At 51.0% G+C, this 16,888-nt stretch overlaps 1 protein-coding gene across 1 annotated transcript in view; it reads left to right on the forward strand.

Moving 5' to 3' along the window:
* The window catches only part of GTF3A (general transcription factor IIIA), an 80,851-nt gene that overhangs the window by 53,962 nt on the left and 10,001 nt on the right, over nucleotides 1–16,888 (forward strand). Inside the window, exon 4 of the mRNA XM_049647535.1 lies at nucleotides 15,026–15,225. Within this exon, the coding sequence (XP_049503492.1) occupies nucleotides 15,026–15,225 (200 nt within the window). The remainder of the gene's footprint in view (nucleotides 1–15,025; nucleotides 15,226–16,888) is intronic.

Consider the following 16,888-nt stretch of genomic DNA (forward strand, 5'->3'; position numbering starts at 1 on the left):
TAATCAAGGCACACACTAATGATCGACTTTGGATTCGATGATGTGCCCGTAAAGATAACCGAGGAGCCATCGCAAGTGACGGTCAGTCAAAGGCTTTTCGGACAATATCTGGCATTACAACATGCCAATTACGTTTTTATCAGGTAGTTAAGATAATTACCTGTGGTCACTGTGCTAGCGGGACAAGTACAGATTGCCGTAAACATCTGCTGACCGTGTTAAAACGCTGCCTGCCCGCCTGGGGGGGATCAAGGGTACACGACTATGCAGGTGTGTTCCCACCAGCTGATGTCATAAAATCCAGTGGAGTTTTTCACCCGGAGCCTGTGTGTCTTTTCTCCACCACCAGATGGCTCTGTACCATTTCTCCTTAGGAGCAACGCGGGCTCCAGGGCAAAGTCAGGGGGGGCAAAGAGGGCAAGCCCTGGGCGGTGGGGGCGGGGTGGGGGTGGGTGGGTACCATTATCAAAGCTGGACAGGCAGCTCGAGCCAGTGACCTCAGCCCCCTTCCTGGGCGAGTGAAGCCCCATCAGAAATCCCTCACTCCAGTCCCCGATGCCCTGGGCTTCCCTCCACGTGCTGGATCCGTGTTGATTCCATCCATGTGGCGTCAGCCTCCGGACGGGGGGTGCACTGCCTGAAATCCTCCCCCCATGTACAACGGTGGTGAAACTTTATATATAATTTTGAATATAAAACTTACTCCCTTTGGCTGTTTGTATGAAGATGGTCCTCCCCCCCCCAACTTAACGTGATTCACAACGAACTTTCCATTAGGGAAGTTTGCCTTCCCCCCCACCCCCCCCCCCCCCCCCCCCCCGTTCCTAGACGGTGCCCACTGGTACTCGCCCCCTTTTTAAGGAGGTCTGGATTTATCTCATGATCGCCCAAGTATTTTCTTTCTCTCTCAGCCTAAGAGCCTCCAAAATGGTTTCACTGCATGTGACCGTTCTGAGTACTTACCGTGCATTAACCCACCTAATTTTCCCTTTGGCTTCTTGACTCTGCCGAATCAGTCACCAGCCAAATTTCTTGCCTCGCAGCGTCCCAAATTTTGTGGCCGCAATCTTGTCTCTTGTTCTGTTGTCCTTCTGGGGTAATGCATTTTGGGGAAGATGTCCGTTCAGTCTGTTTATTAGGGTTTCAGAAGCTCACACTTCGTCTACCCTCTTCATTAAGAAGCCCAAAGTGAGCCCCCTCTGCATGTAGGGGCTCATGTACTCATGTACTCATCACCATAACCCTGTACTGTTAATGCTCCCACTTCTCAGATGAGGAAACTGAGGCACAGAAAAGTTAAATAACTTGCTCAAGGCCACACAGCTAGAAGTGGAAATGGAGCCCGAATCAATTCCAGGCTGACTTTACAGCATTTCTGTCTACCTGTGGAAGAAACAGAAGAACTGACTGACGGTCTGTTTAAGAAGCAGTCAGGGGGCGCCTGGGTGGCTCAGTTGGTTGAGCATCGAACTTCGGCTACGGTCATGATCTCACGGTCCGTGAGTTCGAGCCCCGCATCGGGCTCTGTGCTGACAGCTCAGAGCCTGCAGCCTGTTTCAGATTCTGCACCTCATTGGTGAGGGAGGGATCCGAACAGCGTGTGATGGCTGAGCACGTGACACTTGACCCCGGACAGGGGGGGGTGACAGTAGTCCGTTAGTCACATACGCTCACTGCTCGGGAGAGGCAGACACAGCCTGCCACGCAGGGCCATACAAAGCTTGCGTCAGGGGCAGAGTGAACCAGTAGAGACGGCCTGTACAGTAACAAGGGGCGGGGTACCCCCCACTTCCCACGGGAGGGTATGATTGGTTTGTTTAAGTCACGGGCTGGCAAGGAGGTGAAGTCAGGTTGAGAAATGGGTAGAATGTGGCTGGTTGGGCTGGCAGGGGATCTCGTCGAGGGGGGGGGTACCCTTCTTGGTTGGTGGGGGGAACATGCCTGGTCAGAGTAGGGAAACTTGCGGTTAGAGCTTTGGGGCCCCGTGAAGCTCTAAGATGTCAAGGCAGCGTATGAAATTTTAGGTCTTACAACACACACGTGCACACACACACACACACACACACACACAGAGTCGTCGCTTTAGGCAATCTCCCCTTGCCCCCTGCTTCATCAGAAGTGTGGAGTTACACCCAATGAAGGAGGAAACATAAGGTCTCTGGATTAATGGGGATCTAGCACAGTGGAGGGTAAGGGAGACTGAGAGAAAATCTGTCTAATGAACAGGGAGATTCCCAGTCTTGTCCTCCACAAAGCTTCTGGGATTCTAGCAGCCGGAAGCACCCCGTCTGCAGACATCTGGGGCACGTGACCAGCCTGAGTGCAGACCCTTCCAAACACCGGGCTTCCCCAGTTCTCCGTCATCATCCAGGCGCACAGGGATTCAACTGGCTTTGAGTTAAATCGGAGAGGGCAGCCAAGGATTGCCAGGCAGCTGAAGAAACTCTGTAATGTAAGACAAAGACCGACACAAGCAGAAAAAATAGAGTGGAGAAGACAGGATCTAGACAGGGAGATGAATATCCTCAAATAGGTAAGAGAAGATACCTTATGCCTGAAATAAGAACAGGATGCTATTTTTTAATAAACCCAGAGGACACATTAAAAAAATCTTAAGGGCGCCTGGGTGGCTCGGTCGGTTGGGCGTTCGACTCCGGCTCAGGTCATGATCTCACAGCTCGTGAGTTCGAGCCCCGTGTGGGGCTCTGTGCCGACAGCTCGGAGCCTGGAGCCTGCTTCGGATTCTGTGTCTCCCCCTCTCCTCCCCTCCTCCCCCACTCTCAAAAATAAATAAACATTATGAAAAATTAAAAAAACATAGTAGCAGAAAGTATAAACACATAAAAATAGTGTAGAAAAATTTAAAAACCCGGTAGATAGTTTAGAAGATAGAGGTGGGGAAATCTTCCAGAAAAGAGAGCAAAAAGAAAAAGAAATGAAAAACAGGAAAGAAAAGGTGAGAACACGAAGGCACTCAAGGGCATCATTTAAGAAACAATTAGAGGGGCGCCTGGGTGGCTCAGTCGGTTAAGCGGCCGACTTCGGCTCAGATCATGATCTCGTGGTCCGTGAGTTCGAGCCCCGCATCGGGCTCTGTGCTGACAGCTCAGAGCCTGGAGCCTGTTTCAGATTCTGGGTCTCCCTCTCTCTCTGACCCTCTCCCGTTCATGCTCTGTCTCTCTCTGTCTCAAAAATAAATAAATGTTAAAAAAAAAAAAAAGAAACAATTAGAGATGAAGTCTTCTGACTGCAGATCATGGGTTTCCAGAATACGTGAGCCCACTCCGCCTGGTCCAGTGGTAAAACAGGCCACAGCAAGACACAGCACTACATATCCCTAGAAAATTCCAGAACACTAGGGGGAAGAAGAAGATCCTAAAATTATGGAGCCCCTGGGGATTACAAAATCCATGCCTAAAGGATATATAGATATATTTATATGTATATGTTTATATATGTGTGTGTGTATATATATACACGTGTATACTACACACACACACACACATATATATATATATATATATATATATATATGCCTGATGCGGGATTTGAACTCATGAACCGTGAGATCACGACCTGAGCCGAAAGCAAGAGTCGAGGCTTAACCAACCGAACCACCCATTAATAAGTTCTATAGAAGAGTAACCTAGTATTGTCAGTTTATAACCGTTTAGGAGAACGGAAGGAGAAGTGTGTGTGCGTGTGTGCGTGTAGGTGTTAATCTTCATATTCTGTTTGGGAAAATCAAGAGAAAAGGAAACAGCGCTGTAAGACCATGATTTAGAGATGTCATGTAAATGAACACACCAAAAAAAAAAAAAAAAAAAAAAAAAAAAAAAAAAGAAAAGATGGGTGTAAAATAGTTGCTTCTGGAGTACCAGAAATTGGAGGGAGCCTGGGTGTGGGGTAGGATTCTCCATGCCATTGAGAGGCATGTTGCTTTGTTAAATACAAGAAGTCTTGTTAAACGATTAGCTCTCGGTTCCCCAGAAACAGACCCTGAGACTCGGACTTGCGAGCAGGATTTAACAAGGAGACACTCCCAGGGGAACCAGCAGGGCAGGGGGAAGTCAGGGCCAGACTCAGCCTGACCCTGCGGCAGGCAAGATCCCTGGGCTGGTCTGTCCCGAACCGCTGGCTGGGGGCCAGGGTCTCCCACGGGCCCACGGTGGGGGAGGCTCCCGTGGCCCCAGGGGGCGCCTCTGGGGAGTCCTGGCCGCCAGCGCCCAGAAGGATGGTGTCAGGCCTCAGAAATGTAAAAGGACCTGGGTGGTGGCCTTTAGATAGCTAGAGGTCCTAAAAATAGAGTTCAAAACTCTCCAAGTTGTATCTCCAGCCAGACTTTTCCAGACTTCGCTGGGATGGGCAATAAACCCACTTGTTCAATTACAGGGGCTCTGGAGGGTGCTGAGACAGCCTTCCAGGGAATATTTGCCGTTGTTGTTTTTTCGGGTACCCCGATACCTCAGTGTGTACTTTTAAGCACGGGGTGGGGTTCTTCCTCGAACCCCTGAAATCACTCCACGGAGACGGCTATGCCTTCCCAGCTGGTCTCAGCGCCATGAGCGGGCCGCCGCTCAAGAAATTTATGCTTATTATTTTTATTTTTATTCTTTCTTTATTTTTATTTTTAAAAGATGTATTTATTTGGGGGAGAGCGCAGGTGGGGGAGGGGCGGAGAGAGGGGGACAGAGGATCCGAAGTAGGCTCTCCACTGACAGGCTAACAGCAGCGGGGCTCGAACTCGCGAACCTCGAGATCATGACCTGAGGTGCAGCCGGGCGTGCAACCGCCTGAGCCACCCAGGCATCCCAGTTTATCCTTACTATTTATTGTCATCTCCCTGAAGCAGTTTAAATAGAAACAACAGTGCTTACGTAACTCTTCGTCCAATTATAATATTCAAACAGCACTTTTTGGCAAAGACAACCAGCCACCAAAGGTTCTTAATGGCTCAAGGTGATTTGAAAGAAAAAAAAAAAAAAGTCCTTCCACTTTCTCCAGAGGACACTGAGGCCCTTTCTTCCGGATTTACATACTTTCGTTGCTTGCTAAATAGAAGCTTAATAAAAAGTGTGTGTGTGATGACGATGGGATTGAAACTCACGGAGAGCCTTTTTTCCGCAACCCGGCTGTAAGCAAGGGGAAATCTCACACCGATGTTTTTGTGTCTTTTACCACTAAAATGGCACTGGCCCAGGTGGCCCGACTGTGGCTGCCACAGCATCTCACACGGAGATCCCCAATAAATATCTGAAAGAACCAACCTGAAGCCATTACGAGCAGGCTCACTCCCATGATCACAGATACTATAAACACGTGTGGCCCTGTGGCGATTGTTCGGTGCCAGATGGTAAATCTCGGTAGCGGGGGAGTAAGGAAGCCACACGTCTATGGTCAAGATTTATTGTCACACGCGATCGCACAGGAGAACGTGCTCCCTTCTGAGATGACGGTGCTTCCTCTCCTGGGCTGCCCGCCCTTTGGGATGTTGGAGGACGCCACTGAGCTGGAGACAAACCATTCGAAATAGTCTCTGACTCCAGGACTTAAAACGACGGCGACGACAACAACAAAAAACAAGGGAAAGATCGAAAATTCTAAACCAAGTTGCTGGCTCTGTTTAGTTTCAGCTGCCCTAAACATCACTTGCGAAAAATCTTTTTCTATTCACCCTCTGGAGCAAGAAATTCTTTTTTTTTTTTTTAAGTTTATTTAGTTATTTTGAGAGAGAGAAAGAGAGAGCACGAAGCGGCGGGGGTGGAGGGGGCGTGGGAGCAGAGAGAGAGAATCTCAAGCAGTCTCCGTGCTGTCAGCCAAGAGCCCGATGTGGGGCTCAAACTCACGAACCGTGAGTTCATGACCCGAGCCGAAACCAAGCGTTGGACGCTTAAGTGTCTGAGCCACCCAGGCGCCCCCAGAACAGGAATTCTTAACGTGGGCTCCAACTCCATGACTCCATGAGATTGTTGGACAATTTTTTTTCTGCTCAGATGTGTATTTACTTGGGAGAGGACCCTGGGGACGACCTCCCGGTGGTAGTGGTGGGCAGGAAGGCGACAAAGGGAGAGTCTTTGGTGAGCAGTGGAATATGTTTTTTGTACATTTGGTGGAGGAAATACCCGTATAAATCAGCTCCCTTAACCTCATCTCCAGTGGGGGAAAGAATGACAAAAGGCTGGAAAAGCCAAGCAGAACCATCATTTCATCCATTCTAGCTGCAAACGGATGAAGGCATTTCTCTTTATATAGGAGCAGGGACCTACGCAGGAGAGGCGACAGCTGTCCCTACCTGTGCTCAAATCCCTATGCCTCCCGAACGGAGGGGACAGATAAGTGAGATCGTGCATGTAGAGTGCTATAGAAATGGGCCAAAAATTGACCTCAGTGATTGAGAAGAAGAGGGGGGAATGGTATTTCAAAGTCAACGTATAGGACACAGGGAGCCCCTGAAGCACGTGAGGGAAAGGTAGAAGATGGAAACGTCATCAGCATGCTAGAAAAGCGATAGTTTCATCTTTTAAAAGTTCAAGGCAAAAATTAATGTTTCCTATGAACTGCTTTCGGGACCAAGAGACGTTCCACCGAGCGAAATGTCACAACACCTCCCGCTGTTGTTTCCGCTGCTCCTTGGCATTAGTGGGAAACATACTGACTTAGCTCGGAAGTACCTGTTGGCATCTACGACATGCCAGGCCGCGTGCCGGATGGCAAGAAATAAGGCTGGGAGGCTTCTCTTGCAAGGCTTGAGGCGTTGGGACTCTGTCCTGAAGCTAAGGGACACCGCGGCAATCCCTGGCACGCGGGAAGGACCCGTTGGCAGTCATGCGGAGGAAGGATTGGAAAGAGTGAGCCTGGGTGCAGGGCGCGCCTGGAGATCGGGTGAGACGATGGTGGGCTGGACCGCGAGGCTGGCAGTGGTGGTGAAGGGAGAGTGAGGAATTCTGCCCCTAATGTAAACCCCAAACCCCTGAATGTGTGCCTCCTCACCTCTGCCACAGGTGTGTCTGGTGGGGCAGTGAACAGAGCTGGTGGAAGGATTTATCAAACACAAAAACCTTGCATTGGGCTGTGGGTGGAAACCGCACTGCTCAAGCACCTGTCCCCGTGGGTAGTCAGAGGGCAATTAGGCGTCGCTTGTCAGATGGAATCTGGCCACTCCAGACTAAAAAGGATTTGAAGTGAGAGGCAGTGATTAAGCCTGGCCTGTGGCGGTACCCCGGTGGGCCAGTCACAGCTGCGGGAACACTGATGGTCAGACGGAAGCTGGAGGAGGGCGAATTAGAGAAGCCAGCTTGGAACGGCATGGTGAGCACCCAACCAGGGAGGAGAAGGTACTGGGTTGAAGCCCTGGACACTGGATCGCTCCAGGGGGACACGCAAAGAACGGGTGCCGAGAGAGGGCAAGGAATCTGTTGGCACAGCACAGCTGGGAGCAAGGACGAAGCTACAGGCGACAGCCCGGGGGGGACCTCTTTGAACTGGCCAATTAGACAATCAGTGACTCCTCAAGGCTCCTTGGGTGATGGGCAGTAGGGCGAGAATGTGGCCGAGGGGTGGAATCTCTCTTGCTCAATCCGAAGGCAAAGCGGAGGGACCTTTACCTAACCATTGACTTCCAGCTCACTTTGGGTTGACCTTGGCCAATGTAATGGTGGCCAGCCAGCCATTCATTTTTTGTTTGAGCCAATATTTGAGAACCCAGTGTCAGGTTACGGACGTGTAGCACTTCGTGGTGTTCACACGGGTCGCAGGAATGATGGCGACAAGAGCTAACATTCGCCCCGAGCCATGCGTTTGGCCACATGCTTTCTATGCGTTTTCTTGTTTAATCCTCACAACCTGTGAGGTAGGTACTGTGGTCCTTAATTGACTGGTGAAGAAACTGAGGTACGGAGAGGTTAATTAACCTGCCGAGTTCTCCTTACAACGGCCCCGTGAGGGAGGTAGGGCAGGGTCTCCTCTATGTTATAGATGAGGCAAACTCTTCTTTGGGAAGAGTTTTCCAAAGTCAGACTTGAGTGGTTAGTGGCGATTGGGGCCCAACCCAAAGGTCTTTCTCACCACAAGCCTAGAAGAAGAAGAAAGAGAATGTGGTTCTACTTCTTTAAGTTAAAGGTATGTTTCAGCCAGGATGTTCTGGTTCCTTGCCTGAGCCAAAGGGCAATGGCTCTAGCTAACCACTTCGGCCGTGCTGGACCGGTCCAAGAGAACTCAACCCTGGAGATAAGGGTAAAACTGGGATAAAAAGAACCAGGCGTTGAAGGTCTTCCAGAACGGGACACATTTGGGCTATTTTGTCCAGCTATCACCACAACTACATCGATTCTTGTCACACCGTGCATCTGGCTTGGTTAGGAAGAGACTTGTACGATGGCTGGATGCCGTGTCAAGGTCCCCTCTCCGGTCAGGACCCTCTTTGTTCAGATGCTCTCTCCTTGTGTCAGTTCGGGACCACCAAGCCTAGAGCAATCTTGTGCAGTGCAAGATTCCGACTCTATGTGGTGGTTATACTGCATAACAAATTACCCCCAGACTCAATGGATTAAACCAACACATATTGATTACCTTACAATTTCTGTGGGTCGGGAATCTAGGCATAGCTTTACTAGGTTGCCTGCTGCGGGGGCCTCTCCCAGGCTGCAGTGAAGGAGTCAGCCAGGGTTAGGGTCTCATCTGAAGGTCTGAGCAGAGAAGGATCTGCTTCTATGCCCATATGGTTGTTGGCAAGATTCAGTTCCTCTTCAGTCCTGTTGGACTGAGGGCTTCAGCTCCTACTCGGCTGTTGGCCAGAGGTCACCCTCAACAGTTTGCCGTAGGCTTCTCCAACATGGCAGTGTGTTTCATCAAAGTGCACAGGCCAAGAAAAGGAGGAGAGCCTGCTGGGAAGACGGGAGTCCCAATATTTTGTAACCTCATCCTATCCCATCACCTTTGTTTTATTCTTTGAGTTAGAAGCAACCCACAAGGTCCAGTCCACACTCGAGGAGAGGGGTAATTACCCAAGGACATGAATACCAGGAAGCAGTGATTATTGGGGGCTATCACAGAGGCCTGCCAGCCACAGGTGTATCTTGAGGGTGAAAGGCAGAAGTCAGCAGCAAATGGGGGAAAAAATTAAAGACTGCTATTTTTGGATGACCTATTATGTGCTGAGCCCTGTGCTGAGCACCACACAAGAATTAACTGCCTCACATAATTCTCACAACAACCCTGTGGCGTATATATTATTATTCCCATTGTACAGATCACACAATGTTCAGAGGGATTCAACAACTATCTTAAGGTCAAAGAGGAAACGGTAGAGCCAGGATTCAAAGTTGGATCTGCCAAACTACAAAGCCCATCCATCATTGAGTTTCCTTTTTATCTGTGCATTCAGATGTCTCCTACTTGCCTCCTTGTCTCTGGTCTCATGGCCACCCCCTTGAGCCCGGACCTCCCGCTCTGTTGACAATAATACACATAGGGTGCGCCTTTCTGACTCCAGGACTCTCCCTTCTAATCCTACTCTCTTTTGCTTTAGTACTATATTTGTTAGTGGTAGAAGGCCTGAGTATCGCTGCAATTAACTGAAGGAGAACTGGGGAGATCTGGAGGAGTTTGGGGGAAGAAAGCTCTGAGCAGAATTCTCTCCCCGTGGTTGGGGCGTGGCCTAATTTGATCCCCAAATACTCTTCTTCTGACGGGATCGTAGCTGACCATGGCAACTAGAAGGATCAGGGCCTTCCTTGGCCGTAACTGAAGATGGGAAGGTAAAATCGACGGTGACGGGCCATTTAATAAGTGCAGGGGGTGAGAGAAGGGAAGAAGCCATGGGTCCGGTCAGCTGGGGGGATGGCGGTCCCATTCATTGGGACCAGAAGACCCTGGGGGAGGGGCAGGGGAAGAGGAGAGAAGTTTGAGGGTCTGTGGGTGTTAGACAATTTTAAGGGTCTACTGTTCATTTTGCTGGGTATGATAATAGAATGAAGATATAATTACAAAATTATAATAAGCAGGGTGCCTGGGTGGCTCAGTAGGTTAAGTGACTGACTCTTGATTTCGGCTCAGGTCATGATCTCACGGTTGTGAGACTGAGCCCCACGTGGGGATCTGTGCTAACCCTGTGGAGCCTGCTTGGGATTCTCTCTCTTACCCTCTCTCTCTGCCCCTCCCCTGCTCTCTCTCTCTCTCTCAAAATAAATGAATACACTTAAAAAAAAATACTCCAGCAGACTCCTAAATACAGAGAACAAACTGAGGGTTGCTGGAGGGGTTGTGTGGGGGGGATGGGCTAAATGGGTAAGGGGCATTAGGGAGGACACTTTTTGGGATGAGCACTGGGTGTTATACATACGGCCCAAATCACTGGAATCTACTCCTGAGATCATTATAGCACTATATGCTAACTAACTTGGATATAAATTAAAAAATAAACACACACATAAAAATAAAAAAATAAAGAGAAAGTCAAAAAAATACTCTAGCCAAAAAAAAAAAAAAAAGCAGGGGAGAGGTTGGGGCTGGGGGCAGTTAGCATGGCAACAAATGATGGCTGTCACAGCTGGGTGATGGGTCCATTGGGGTTCTCTGTACTCTTCACTCTATTTTTATGTAGGCTTGTAATTTTGATGATGATGAAGAAAATGATGGTGGTGATGGTCAGGGAAAGAGGAGGAAAGGCACAGACTCTTCCTTTAACTTGGCTGTGAAGGGAAGAAGTGAAATCATGCAATGGTTAGGAGAGGCATAAGGACACAAAGGAATTTTGTTCGGTTGGTTGGTTTTGTTGTTTTTAAAAAAAATTTTTTTTAGTGTTTTATTTAATTTTAAGGGAGAGAGAGAGAGATGGAGTGTGAGCAGGGGAGGGGCAGAGAGAGCCAGAGACACAGAATTGGACGCAGGCTCCAGGCTCTGAGCTGTCAGCCCAGAGCCCGACACGGGGCTCGAACCCACAAACCACAAGATCTCATGACCTGAGCCGAAGTTGGACACCTAACCGACTGAGCCACCCAGGAGCCCTGGTTTTGGTTTCAAAGATGATACTGGAGCATGTTGATTGGCGGAGGGAAAGCGCTCGTGAAGAGAATGTACAACTCAGCCATTGCCGCAAAATTGCTGCCCAATAACTCATCCCACCACCCAATGGCTCGCAATCATTTACGGTCAAGATGCATAGACCGGCGGAGGGTCAGCCGATGGTAGGCTGATCCACGCTGGGTTCAGCTGGGATGACTCAGCTTTGTTCCTCACGTCTCCCTTCTCCCTTGCCAGGCTCAAGCAGAAACGTCCTTTGTGGCAATGGCAGAAGCCTGAGACAGCCACACACAGGTTCTCTTGTGGCCCAAGCTTGGAACCCGCACGCTGTCACTCTCAGAAGGCCAAAGCAAGTCTCCCAGCTGAGCTTAGCGTCGAGGAAAGAGAAAAATGTCTCCAGCCCCCTTCGTGGGAGGAGCAAAGCCACGTGGCAAAGAGTGGCGAAAAAGCTGGGGCCAGTGAATGCAATCATCTAGCTAAAACAAGTATATCAGAATTCTGTCTCTGTTACCCTTTTGGCTTGACCTACAAGAGGCATAGTCTTGTCCCTTCCAGGCTGACGCCGTTTGGGCTTGGGAAAGAGAGCCTGAACGTCAGGTGGGCTTGAGCTTCTCTTTCGGGAATGAGTAGCCATGGGGAGAGAAGGGGCCAGACCACGTGAGGTCGGGGCTGCTTGGGTTGCGCCAAAACCTTTGGAAAACCCCAGTTACAGGGGCAGAAACTCAGAGTCTCGTCGAAGAGCTGATCTGCAGAGAAGAGTGAAGAGGCATGCAGCCCAGAGACATGGGGCTGTGAGGGCATGAAGCCTCGGAGAGAAAGGGGGCAGGAAAAAACATGCACACACGGGCACACTTATACATAGGTGCACACGCAGGCACCCACATCCACGGGAAACCAGTAGTTTTCCGGAGTAGTCTAACAGATGCCCGGAGAGAGGCTAAGGAGGACAGCAGACCCAAGGAGCGACAGACTGAGAAACAGACTGCAGATGACTGTGATTCTTAGGCCTTTTTCTGCAGTCAGCGCGGAGAGATTCCCTTGAACGCTTTCCCTAAATCTCTTTTCACGTAGATTAGTTTGAGTGGGATTATGTTCCTTGTGCACAAAGATTCCTTGGTGAAGACGTTCATGCCGAACCTTTAAGATTTCACTTTGGGGCGCCTGAGTGGCTCCGTCGGTTGAGCGTCCAGCTTCAGCTCAGGTCATGATCTTGCGGTTCGTGGGTTCGAGCCCCGCGTCGGGCTCTGGGCTGACAGCTCAGAGCCTGGAGCCTGCTTCGGATTCTGTGTCTCCTTCTCTCTCTGCCTCTCCCCTACCCATGCTCTATTTCAAAAATAAATAAGCATTAAAAAATTTTTTAAAAAATGATTTCATACAATGGTTCATGGCTGTGCTCATTTAACTAACAAATAATGTTAGCACCCAGGGTACACAAGTCACCTTGCTATTGGATATTCAAAATATGATTCGGACTCTGCCCTTATGGAGATTAAATCAAGATGGGGTAACAGGAAATTATATGCCTGAAGAGTTAAAGATAACCCAGCACATTCGAGAACCGTGTACTCAGTGCTACAGAAGGAAAGGGTTGTGGAAGTTCAAAGGCAGAAAATATGGGTGGGGGCTTGAGTTATTAAATAAGGCTTATCTAGAGGAAGTAGGATCTTATCTGGGCTGAGAATTGTGTCCAAGGGAGGAAGGAGCCTGCCGGGGGGGCGGGGGGCTGAGCTCAGGGCCCCCATTTCCCACCTGAGTGCTGTTACTTGAACTACAGGCATAATAGCTAAGAGGACTCAAAATGCTTTGCAATTACCAGTCTTGCACACTGAAACCCATAAAATCTTAGATGTTTTAGGGAGGTGATGCTGGCAGCCTCATGAGAAGGGGTTTAAGGTGCCTAGGTCCAGAGCACAGAAAAGCTAGACAGAGCATGAGAAGGGGAATGGACAGGACAGGTGTATAAGTCAGCCAGGCCAGTGACGGGCGGAGAAAGGGGGACGACCTGGGACTCTGATTTCACAAGCGTGGGTGGAGACCCCAGCTGTCATCATTTCCAAAAGCTCCTGGGTGACTCTAACGTGCAGCCAGGGTTGAGAACCACTGTTCTAAAAAAAAAAATATTTTTTTATGTTTACTTATTTTTGAAAGAGAGAAAGGGGGGGTGCAGAGAGAGAGAGAGGAAGAGACAGAATCCGAAGCAGCTCCAGGCTCTGAGCTGTCAGCACAGAGCCCAACACGGGGCTCGAACGCATGAACCATGAGATCATGACTGGAGCCGAAGTCAGACACTTAACTGACTAAGCCACTCAGGCACCCCAAGAACCACTGTTCTAAGATTTCATGAGTGGGAGACAGAATTCTACTACTGTTGCCTGGGAGAGAGAGAGAGGGAAGGAGGTGTAAACAGAAGGAGATGGTAAGATTGTTCGCTTGGTGTTAAAATAAAGAAAAAAGTGCATTTGTCACTTAGAAATGTGGGACATTGGAAAAAACGCATTGGGGAGCAAACTGCAGAGAGCACGAGTGGAGCAAAGGATCTGTTCACAGGAAAGAAAGAGACAGAAGAAACAAAGGCATGGCCTGGACCCTGTAGCTGCTTAACATGCAGTGCTGTTGGGAGAACTGAAAGTTGGTGGTAAACGGGGCTAGCACAGGGGCTTGTAACAAATGCAACTGTCGGTTCATATAATGTCATTCATTCCCAAAACGGCGGTAATTAACAGTCCACTTGAAAGGCGAGAACGATTCAAAGAGCTCAGGGAGGTACCCTGCCACGCCCATGCACAGTAGGAGCAGAAAGCCAGATCCAACACCAAGGAAACCATTTGAGACTCTGGGAGTTGTCAGACCGAGGGATGTGTGTGACCTTGTCCCATGGAGCGGGGCTAGAGCGGCAATCAAGAAAAGCAACAGGTGCACCCACTTCCCGGACGCCCTGGTACAGTCCTCATGACATTCTGAGACAGGCGTTATGATCATCATCTTCACTGTACAGATGACGCGACTGAGCTCAGGAGCGAGTACGATGTGAGGATCCCAGATCAGGGCTGGGCGGCAAGCCCCGGGCTTGTTTTCAAAACTGCGCTTCTCTGCAGAGACCTGTTCATCACCTTCTGATAAGGACCCGCTTAACGATTTGGAATGATGCAAGATGTGAACAAGCCACACCCGGTGGATCATCAGACAATCCATCCTGTCATTGTTACCCTCATCCAAGGACATCCTTAAACAAGTGATCCTGGTAAAACCAAGACTCCTCCATTCACTCAAGCCTCTGAAACAGCGCTTCTCAAATCTGAATGCGCACCACACCCCCTGGGGATTGCGCTGATTCAAGTAGGTCTGTGGTTCTGATTTCTCGTGATGCTGCCCGTCCGCAAACCACACTCGGAGCAGCAAGGTCTCGGGGCACTGGTTCCCCAAATTTCCTGCACATCGGAATCCCTAGGGAGTTTCCAAAAATTGTGGCTTCGTCGGTCCGGGGTATGTTCTGGGCTCACAATTTGTAAGAGATTCCAAACGTGCCGACAACTTTTGGAACCAAGTAGAAAGCATGCAAGGAAATCTATCCATAAAAAAGACAAACTAATAATGTAATTTAAGTTACGCTTTATAGAGAGTGGTGGCGGGCGGAAAACAGGTCACGAATCAGCTGCGCTGGGGAAGCGGGCCCCTTAGAGCCCATCAGGGAAAAGCGCCTCTCGCCGGGGAAGAGGAAGCCGCCGCCGCAGGCACCGCGAGCAAGCTCCACCCAAAGTGGGTGGGCGCGGCCGGAGAGCGGCTCCCTGGAGCATGCGCAAACGCGGCGCCGGCGCGGGGCGGGGCCTGTTGTGCGCGCGCGCGCGCGGGCCGGCGCTCCAGTTCCGCCCCTCCGGGGTCGTGCTCCCGGAAGTCCGGGGGGGGTCGCGCGTGGGAGCCTCCGGGAGTGGAAGGAGCGGGGTCCGGCGGCGGCCGCGCGCAGCCGTTCGTCGCCCGTGGCTCGGCACGTGGCTGAGCGCCCGCTGAGGCGTCCTGGAGCCGCAGGCCTCGGTCGCCGAGGCGGTGTCATCCCTGACCATCGCCGACGCCTTCACCGCGGCGGGCGAGAGCCCCGCCCCGCCGCCCTCCGCGCTCAGTAGGAGGTTCATCTGTTCCTTCCCCGACTGCAGCGCCAATTACAACAAGGCGTGGAAGCTAGACGCGCACCTGTGCAAGCACACGGGGGAGGTAACGGGGCCGCCGGCCCGGCCACGGAGGGGTGTGGCGTCCGGGCCCGGGGACTCGGGATGGGGTGGCCCGCCAGCTGGGCTCTGTCCCAGAGGCCCCGGGGCAGCGTGTGGCTGCACAAGCCTGTGCGAGACCTATGCAGTCTTGGCAGCCTGGATCACAGAGGCGAACCAGCTCTGCCTTAGGTTAGGGAGGAGCCGAGGAGAGGTAGACAAGTTCTGAGACCCAAAGACAGCCTTGCCATGGGCTCCAAGCACCCTGAGCCGCTGCTTCTCCTTTGATCTTGAGGCTTGGTCCGTCACCGTCTCCTGATAATCTGTAAATAGGTGCAGAGGAAGGATTCATTTACTCGCATGCTTTCTACGCCCTCGACCCCCAGCAGACACCTGCCTTAATCCCTGGCCTCCTGGAACTGGAACGAGGGGTAACGTCTTAGTACTGGAGGTTCTGCAAGCAGCATGCGTTCATTCCTTCACAATTCAGTACCTTTTTAGCTCTGACGAGAGTAGTCGACAAAACAAAAGGCTCCTGCTGTCACCGACCTTGTCCTTGAATGGGGACAAAGGAATAAGTAGGAATGAGACGCAGTAAATTGAGGGCTCCTGGAGGATGGTCAGGAAAGGTCTCTTTTGACCTGAATGAGAAGGAAGGGATCCAACCGGGAAGACACAAGGGAAAACAGTCCCGGTGGAAAGAAACTGCAGAAGGAGCCTGTGATTGTGATCGAGGTGGGGGCCGTATAAGAGGAGGTCTGAGAAGCAGGTGCGGTGGGATCATTTGTAGGCCAGGGTGCAAATAGGGTTTGGAGTTTGGGTTTTCTTCTGAGGGCAGTAGGAAGCCTTTGGAAGATGGCAGTTGGGGAAAGGGAAGCTCACGGAGGCCAGGGAACCTGCCCAGTTTCCCAGTGTTCGGCAGAGCCTGGCCTGACACTGCCTCAGCTAAAGCCCTTTACTTCTTAACCCAGGGACCTGCAGCCCCCGCCTTTGCTCCCAAACCTCCCTAACTTCCGGGCCGTTCCTTCGTGTGACCTCATGGCTCCCTACCCTCTCTGCCATTGGAAGGTTGACCCTTTCCTCCAGCTCTTTTCTACGCGGACCGTTCGCGCTGCTCCTTTCTGTCCCGGACTTTACCCGTGCCACCCGCTGTCGTGGCAGTCTTGCCCAGTGACTGGCTCCCCTCGGAGCAGCCGTTGTGTTCTCCTTCCTGTCCTTTCTCTTGCCCATCCCGCCCCTCAGCTTCTGGGTTCTGAAACCAGTATGTCCAGGGAGAGAAGCACGTGGTCACTTTTGTGTCCCTCTCCGAGAAACCCTGGGGCAGCGTGAGCCTCCTGTCCCCTCTGTGGATTGCCCCCAGAGCCATGGCCCAGGGGAAGGGCAGATTGTGTCCTCGGGGCATGGGAGCGGTAGCCCTGCACCCCCCTCCCTCAGCTGCGCCTCTCTCAATGAATTGCACTTTCTTTAAAACAAAAACAACGACAACAAAAAGAATGGCAAATATTGTGCAAAACTCTGTGGATGTTCCCCTGGTAACTCAGCTCTTCTGTCTTCCCGTCTGCTTGCTTTGTTACTAGCACTGACATTTGGGGCCTCGGTACCTCCCCCCACTGGACTGCCATGGGGCTATGTTTTTCATAGGTAAATAAACCACACTGGTTATTTGGGGG

Source organism: Panthera uncia (genome assembly GCF_023721935.1).
Source record: "Panthera uncia isolate 11264 chromosome A1 unlocalized genomic scaffold, Puncia_PCG_1.0 HiC_scaffold_16, whole genome shotgun sequence".
NCBI lineage: Eukaryota > Metazoa > Chordata > Mammalia > Carnivora > Felidae > Panthera > Panthera uncia.